Source organism: Nothoprocta perdicaria, unplaced genomic scaffold (genome assembly GCF_003342845.1).
Source record: "Nothoprocta perdicaria isolate Ctin4 unplaced genomic scaffold, notPer1 scaffold_152, whole genome shotgun sequence".
Lineage (NCBI taxonomy): Eukaryota > Metazoa > Chordata > Aves > Tinamiformes > Tinamidae > Nothoprocta > Nothoprocta perdicaria.
Genome location: NW_020454672.1, coordinates 1,609,660 through 1,618,421, shown reverse-complemented (window position 1 = coordinate 1,618,421; position 8,762 = coordinate 1,609,660). Strand labels below are relative to the sequence as shown.

The 8,762-nt window shown below is 44.8% G+C and overlaps 1 protein-coding gene across 1 annotated transcript; it reads right to left on the bottom strand.

Moving 5' to 3' along the window:
- Window positions 1-1,767: 1,767 nt before the first annotated feature.
- Window positions 1,768-4,762, bottom strand: PRSS23 (serine protease 23). The gene has a single exon (XM_026034930.1). The coding sequence runs from the start codon at window positions 4,688-4,690 to the stop codon at window positions 3,572-3,574; it is 1,119 nt and encodes a 372-aa protein (XP_025890715.1). The 5' UTR covers window positions 4,691-4,762; the 3' UTR covers window positions 1,768-3,571.
- Between the last annotated feature and the right edge of the window lie 4,000 nt (window positions 4,763-8,762).

The following is an 8,762-nucleotide window of genomic DNA, read 5'->3' as shown; positions in this document are numbered from 1 at the left end:
CAAAATCAATCCCATCCACAAAATGTTTGTAGAAGAATACTGACAGTGTCCCACTGAGCCAAAATCACTTGATTATTGTTAGAGATCAAGATAAAGAACAGCATGATCCTCCTTCATCTTCCAACCAGTTGCCATTTAGTTCAACAGCAAGTTATGAGGATACACTAAGCCTCGTGGATAATTTTATCTTAGAAATAAGCACTGCTGATGGTTGTTTGGGGCATGTTTTTTCTATTCTAATTCAGTCACTTACCAAAATGAGCCCACATTGAGAGCAGACACAAACGACATGCAACCTAAGAGTCACCATGTGAGACAGAACATCATCTTCCAGATAAAATGGGCAATTTAGATAGAAAAGATCAGGAATTCTCCCCTCACACCTATAGTTTTCATGGGTGGCAATGCCAAGTCACAATCTAAACTTTCTGCATGCGGGTGCTTAAAACAGGCTTCAGATTTTGCGTCTAAGCCCTTATTTTAAGAGGCTTAATCTACTTCAGTTCATAACTTGTTCTTTTGTTCCTAGRGGAGCACAGAATGGAAGGACACATTAGCTTTTGCAATCACATTGCCCATATGCATATCCATATACATGCACATATACACAGCAACTAATCGCTACTTAAAACCTTCCTTTTGTGACACATCACATGGCTCTTCTTTGCTGTGCTGCTCCGTCCACCCTTCCTTTTCGCTCTAGGAAAGCAGAGAAGTTTTTACCCACCCATCATCCTTCATCCGTTCTTTGAGAGCTCCACTTCTCGAGGCCTCTGTGTGCTGCGCTGGCATCCCACCAAAACCGGCTAACAAACRGCAGATTAAGTGGCAACACGGAAAAGAATTTCAAGCATGTATTATACTTGCCTGGAGTTCAGCGGGCAACTTCAAGAGGAGAGCTGCCCTCTAAGCAGGCAGGCCTGGGAATTCRGAATTGCAAAGTAATTACAGATGCAAGGAAAATACCTTTCCTCTGAGAAAGAGACTAACTGATATTCTGCAACCCTCAGTGAACTGTGTGCTCTGGAAGAGCTCACCATGTCCTATGCTTTCTTGATACCACCGCTCCCATTTCCAGCACTGTCCTCTGTAGTTGTATCAGATTAACTAGGATTTATTTTATGTTAGCCTTTAAAGATGCAGTAACAGAAGATTATTATCCATTTACAAGCAAAATAGCCTCTCTATATCCACCCTCTGTTGTACAAGAGTAACGAGGCACTTCATTACATTCTGCAGGTTATCAGGAGCTGTGATCAGTTGGGCAACAACATTTCCAGCCTATAAAGAACGTATGTCCTATATGAATTGAATGAGGACACAAGAAAGGAAGGGAAATAAATAGGGAAAGAACATTGAGAATGTTGATAGAACTGTGCAGTGTTCGAATATTTACAAACAAGTAATCATGAAATGCAATTGAAAGCACTGCCCAAGTACAGTACAAATACAAGGATGTCTGCATTAGAATTCCATAACTTTTCTTTATTCACTGTGATACATTCAAACAAAAGTGCTCCAGATAACAGCCATAAGAGTAAAGGAAATCTAAATAAAAAGGCAGAAGACCATCAAATACATACGGTGATTATTCATATTTCAAAGCATTAGTAATTGCTTGTATTCGAGTGCACCAAAAATCCACATGGAAACCCACATGGAAATACGATGGAAATAAGGGGCCATGTTTTTGTATGCTGCACCTATAGAAATAATAATCGTAGGCAGCTCTAGCAAGAATGGCCTTCAGAAATAGAGTCGAAGCCATCTCAAAGATAAAGCACCATCAGGCATATGTTTGCAAATGCCACAGTAATTAGTAGAGTGAAAGAAAGGCTTAACTGAACTAACGTTTCCCTCATCTAGTGCAGGGCAACTCAGCCTAACCTCATTCCTTCCCAGCTCTGTCATTTCACACAAGGGGCTTGTGTTGGCCCCAAAACACCAGTGCCAAGTGCAATGTGGTGAGTTCAGGAGGCAGGGAGAGATGGAGGGAAGAGAAAGTGGAGCCAGTCTATACCCCTATCAAAAAAGTGCTGTTATGGCAGTATGTACTCAACCCYGTTACTGCAATACAGTGGCACCCTCCATCCAAGAAACACTGTGCAGATCACACTGACTTCCCAATGCTGTTTGCTGAACTACAGATACTTGGCCAGACTGATTTTTTTTTTTTTTTTTGCTTGTTTTTGTTTTGCTGAGGATCTTGTCTTTAAACTATAATTCTGCTGCAGCAAAATAAATGTCACTCATGTTGATAAGGGACAGCAGGACATCATTCCATCGCTAACTGGGATTACATCCTATAATCTGGCCCTATTCCAGCTGCAGAATTACTGAACTCTGTGTATGACAAGAACCATCGGTGACTCAAAAATCTGATGGGGGTGAGGGCACCCTGCCYCAAAAAAACCCACACATACGAAAAAACAGAGGTGAAGATTCTGTAAAAAAATCACTTTGAAAGAGACATCATGTAGAGACATTAATAAATCTAGGATTACTCAATGAATACATTACTTGACCATGTATTTGTGGGTAGGACAGCATAGATCTTTAGAAAAATAGGAGGAATCTTTGTCCTTCTCTCCTCTTTACCTGCTTTGCAACCAGCAGCTTAGACAGCCAGCAAGACCAGACAGGTCTCCCCTCCAAAGAGCCTCAAATGCTGCCAAGAGACCTTCCTTAAAAGACCACAGGTCACAACAGGAGACGAGCCTCTCTCCACACGTGATTTCCCTAACAGTGTATTAATAGGGATCCTGCTAGGTGCAAGGCTGTGCCCCAGCTGCTGGAAAGGATTTAAGTCACTGTATAATTTGTGTTTACCAGAGCAGATTGCAGTGGCACTGTTCATAGGACCAACATCATCTTCACAGTTAAGTCCTTTCAAGTTCAAGGTCTGTTTGCTCAAAAAGCATTTTTCTTAACTATGTTACTAATAAAGTCTCAAATCACACAGGCTGAGGGAAGTTTATAAATCTTTATGTAGTTATTTACCCTTCACACTGTCTGTGTGGCATTTAATCTCCCACAGTGCCTGCCTTGCCCTTTTCACACTCCCTTTCTCATGCAGGAACACAAAGCTGTAATGTGTGGGTTGCAAACACCATTAAACGCCMCTCTGCAGCCCCCAACAGCATAGAAATATTTTCTTTTAAAAGTTCAGATCAAAGCATTTCTACTAATCCTAGGATTTATTAAAACAAACATTGTAGGCATGAGATAGTCAACAGCGTCCCTTTTGTAAGATTCTTTGGAGACGGCCCCGATTTTATCCTGTTTACTGACCCACCCCTAATTGATCTTCAGTTGCCCAACTGCAAAGCCAGCCAGTCCACCTGTCCCTTCCCCACCCAAGAAACCTTCCTCTCTCTCCAAACAGTTTCTAGCTGTRACGTCTGCACCACACAACCACCTTCCTGAGAACAAGGTGGCTTGCAAAGCTGCAGACCACATCCTGGTGTTGCACAAAGAATCACATCTCACACGTTTGCAGCAGAAGTCTAGCCTTTCCTCAGAGGAGTAATTAAAACCAGTCATTAAGTGCTTTCAAGGAATTTCATTGTCTCTATCCCTCCCTGCAGTCAAGGTAGTTGCCTTTGATCCAGTAACAGATCTGTGCATATTTGAGGGGGGTGATGCGAACAGCTACATTGAAATCCTGTGGCGTGCCATTCATGTCCACCCACTGATGGCCAGAAAATATTCCAATAATTTTACGCTCCCACTTGTGATTCTGCCGCTTCCACATCCTCACATACACGCCAGAGCCACTCGCACCTGGCTGCGCATCACACTGCTGGTACAGCAGGTCATACGTTTCGTCCTTGACGTCACAGAAACGGTAAACCAGGTTTCCTGGCCGGTCGTTGTCGTAGCCAGAGAAGTGAATCCTCCCTCCAGGCAAGTGCCGTGCTGGTGGGCTCACTCCTATCTTCATAAACTTTCTTTTATGAGGCTTCTTGAGCTCCAGCAGGGCATAGTCATAATCCATGCCAATGTCATTGGCATTTCCTTTGATCCATCCTTTGGGAACATGTGTTCGTTTCACTCTGATCCACTGGAATTTCATTTTCTCAGGCATTGCGGAGCTGCTAACATTGGCCCCTTTGCTGCCATCTTTCAGCTTGGGCCTCAGGAACCCCACCCGCAGTTTCTGAGCTCCTTTGACATAACTCTTGCCATCGTGGATACAATGAGCAGCAGTAAGAACGTGCTTTTCAGCCACTAGTGTCCCTGTGCAACCTGTAGACAGCTTCACTGATGTGGAGAATGGGTAATTCAACAAGAAGTCCTTCCCGAAAATGCTAAACCTGCTGTCATACCCATAGATCTGCCTCTTAGTTCGAGATTTGCCTCGAGACTCCTCACCACCGTTGCTCAGAATATAAATGCCCACTTCGGTTTCAGTGAGGCTACCATTAGCATACAAGGTTTCATAGGACAGATAGTCCTTCACTTCTTCATAGGTGGGCAATGGGGAACTTTTGTGGCACGCTGGGCCACAAGGAGATACCACTTCCAATTTGGTCTCTGCATCAAACCGTGGCTTGTCCAAATTAAGGGTAGACTGTGGCAGGATAACTGGGACTCGGTAAGATGGCCAAGTTGGCTTCCAGTGGGAACTGGAGGGCATCACATCTTTAGCAGCACACAGAAGGAGGATTAACGTCGACAAGCCTGCCATTCTGAATGCCAGCCTGTGGAAAGCAAAAGAAAGTTCAGTTATTCATTCAAATACATCCAAGATTAGGCTGCTAGGTGATAGTTTGCTAACCAAGCATAATTTTTAGTGTTGCTTTTAAGTTTCTTCCTCCTAAAATCAGAGACCACAAAGTTTGTTGCCATGGAAGGAGAAAAATCTGTAGAATGCACCATAATCACATTAAAAAAAAAATGGCCCTTGGAGATGTGTATGTTATCAATCTGTTAGTAGGTTTCATCAAGGGGTTGCTTTCTTATTTTTAGAAGCCTTTATGAACTTAAGTTGTATATTCAAGAGATCACAGGTTATATGGCACACTGCATCACAAAAACTGGTCCTACAAGTCCCATAATAAGTGTTAAGTAATTTAAATGGACCCAGATATTGTAAATTCCTCAAACTCCTCATTATTAAACTAATGCCTTAATCTGCATCTTGAAACAAGTGTCGCAAATTGAGACTTGAAAGACAGGATGTTTAACCCTCAGTGTGTTAAACTGGGAATATAATGGGAACATAATGGGAAGTTAGAACAAATTTGCKTTACAACTTATACAGAAAATACTATGTGTGTAAATTCCTGCATCAAGAAGCCGTAACTCCTGCACAGGACTAATGTCTAATGTCGAAATTAATTTTAGCTTGATTACAGCATTCTCTGGAAGATCGCACTAACTCTCTGACTCCATTGAGGAAGATCTTCAAAAAAGACCCTTACATCACTTTACCCTGTTTGCTGTCTTAGCCAAAGACACCAGGCTGATGACAGGAACAGATAGGTGGAAAAAAGAAGGTAACCTAAACATGAAAAGGTTTCTAGAACATTACTGCATGGGAAACTTGCTTCCCCTTGCAGCTCACACCAGGGAAAGTTTTCTGTTTGATGTAGCGTTTGCTCTCCCCTAGGCTTAGGGTGGGGGGAAAGAGTGATACAATTACACAGGAGCAGCTAATGAAGCAAGTTTACACTTCTTGAGGGAATTTTCAGTTAATATACTGATTTATTCCTTCATAAACTCAATTAATTAGAAATGCAAACCAACCCCCCCCCCGAGCATGAGGAGGCAAATGGGACTGCAAATGTGTTTATGAACCGCAGGCAGAGTGCCTCAGTCTGCAGAGAACAGCGTGCACTCGTGTTGTGTCAAGAAAATGTGTAACTTTAGTTTATTTGAAAATTAGCCATACAGCTGAATCGCTGCGGGAGGCATTGTGCTCTGGGCAAGAAGGCAGGCAGGATCTCCCTCATACAAAGATTATTCAAACAAAACTTCACAATTATGTTGAGCTTACGCATATTTAAACCCTGCTGAGGTTACATTGATCCCAACTGCAGGATCATTCCTGAAATACTTCAGACAAGGAAACCAAAGCAAATCACGCAGGAGCCGACCACAGCTATCTAAGAATGAAAAGAAAAATCCGTTTTGCAGGAATGTTTCATCCCTAAGCTGCACTGAAAAAGACTTCAGGAGCTGTAGCCTGCTAAAGCCCAGAGATGTCCAAGGCAAATATTAGCCCTGGATTCTTTCATAGCTGGTAGCATCATCCTTGGGAAAGGATGCTGTAACTAAAGCACACACAGCTCAGTGTTCAAGATATCAACTGACTCACACATGAAAACAAGACATTTTGAGTCCAAAAAAGCAGATGTAGGTGAACAGAGTTGATGCTACTTATGTCCACAGAGGCACGTATCAACTTTTCCAGTGAATATTTTGATATCAGATGATATTTTTTTCATTATTACATAGGCTATAACCTATCACAAAGGCCATATTTTTTTTTCTAGAAGGGCTAAATGCTATTGAATGTGTTATTTAACACCAAATGGGCAAGTCATACTGGAAAATACAGACCTTTCTAAACGTCAGAAGTGCATAATCTTGGATGCCATAAAACTGGAAAAAAAAATCGTGCTTATTCACTCAAGGAAAACTATCAGCTCTTCTGGCTCCTTCCTGAACAAGGGAATACTGAGAAAACTACGGCACAGATCAATACTGGATGCCAGATGGGTTTTACAGGCAATCAAATTAGACACCGGTTGGTATAAGGRCAGAACAAAAAACACTTGCTGCATAAACAGTGATTAGGAAAGTATAGAAAGAGAAGATAAGAGGGATAAATGTTACCACTCCATCTCCACAAAGAAAGTATACACTAGCATAAGCCCACTGATAACTGCCCTAATTTGTGACAGCGAGGGCTGGTCTCATGGTTCAGAGCTGAGAAGAGATTAAACCATGGATAGGCTGTATATTGTGGAATAYTTAGAGCACATATTTAAATGCACAATCCTCTTCCTTCCAGCTGGCACCAAAATTATTCCAAAAATGAGAGCATCTTGTCGGATGCTGTTGGCACAAACAGCCAGATTGCCCCGTGCCCGTCAGCGCAGTGACCCCAGGAAGGGACTGCGTGTCCAGCAGCTTCTCTGCACCCCCAGGAGCACCAGCAGGGCTGAGACAGGGGTTACCCGTCCCCGCAACCTGCCTCCCCGCTGCTCCTGACCCGGCTGCGGTGCCGCCAGCGCTGCAAATTCGGCAGCTTCAGTCAGCAGAGGGCAGCCGCCCGGTGAGGAGCGCGGGGAGCTCGGGCTGCTCCCAGAAAAAGGCTCCGGAGGAACCGATCCTATCATCGCACCCCTGTTYTGTGGCATTTTCCTCGCCCCTCATCGCTGAGCACCCTCATCCCCTGCATCTGCAGTGCCATGATCACGCTGCTGATACACGCGATAAATAAGTCTTTTCATCAGCTACAGAACTTCTCTGTTATCTCAGTTGTTATTAAAACCTAAGCACCATAAAAGTGAGTTTATGGCTGACCAGAGATGCTAAACAGTGCTCACAGATGAGGGCATCTCCTGAAGTCTTCACAATTAATTATGTCTCCAGATGATACGTTATTATTGTCCCATTTGTAATGAATTAGCTCTGGGTTGCAGTAAACAGAATGGAGATAGCTTATTTAGAACAGGATGCCAAATGATTGCATGATATCTCCTTCGGTATAGATCTTTCCTCTTAAAAAAAAAAATAGACTGCAGGAAAAAAAAAAAAAAAAGGAATTTTAAAAACGGGCGTCTGAATTTAGAGAGACCTACTAGTTAACCACTTAACCCCTTCTTTCCCATTTTCTTTAAAGCAAAGGGGAAAAAAAAACGAAAATAAATCATCTATTCTAAAACACTTTGTTTAACTACTTACGTGTGGGTGACCACGAAAGCTGCCCACAAGCAAACCAGCCCGGGCGAAGCGGAGCGCTATCGCGACGCGATAGGGAACGAATCGCGCCGCGCCGCCCCGCTCCAGCGGCTCCTCTGCTCCATTTAAACCGCGCCGTAAACTCAATCCACCCTTTGACTCCGCACAAAGCCCCGCTCTGGCGCCCGGCGCAGGAAACCCCTCGAAAGCGGTTTGTTCAGAATCGCACGCGCTAACGGCATTAAAACTGTTTCGAGAACGCAACGAGTGACAGCTGCGAGGGTGAAAACGCTTTGCGGACACGTTTCCCGGCCGGCTGCGGCCACTGGCGCCTCTGGAGAGATGCTGGAGAGAAAAGCGCCTTATCCAGCGCGGACGCGGATCGGTTCCTCACAAGCAAGTCAAGGGATCCCCGATTCCAGGCTGGATGCGGTGGGAGGACCGCTGAGCCACTGGAAATCTCAGCGCGTACCATCACTCCTGAAACGAGGGAAGTTTCTCCGCGGTGCTGGCAGCCTCAGTGATTAACGTGGTGAGGGAGAAAATAAAGGCGAGAGAAGGAGCGAGAGAGGGGAACGAGCCTCAAGCCGAAGCGCRGCGCTGAGCCGGACTGCGCCTCGGCGCGGGGCGCAAAGCGAGGAAGGGCAAAGCGCGCCGTGCCCGCGGCGGCCACCACCACTTTGACAGCAATGTGGCAAACACATAGTCATATATTTAAAAGCATGCGGGACGCTGCGCACGGCCGAGGGGCGCAGCCCGCGCGGTGCCGGCGCCGCCGGGGGCTGTTTTCTCCCCCGGGGCTGAGCACCGCCGATGTCCCGGGGCAGCCGCGAGCGGCGCAGCGCCGC

What these genes read in the sequence shown, in the direction of transcription:
- PRSS23 (XM_026034930.1), bottom strand. Translation starts at nt 4,690, where the DNA reads ATGGCAGGCTTGTCGACGTTAATCCTCCTTCTGTGTGCTGCTAAAGAT.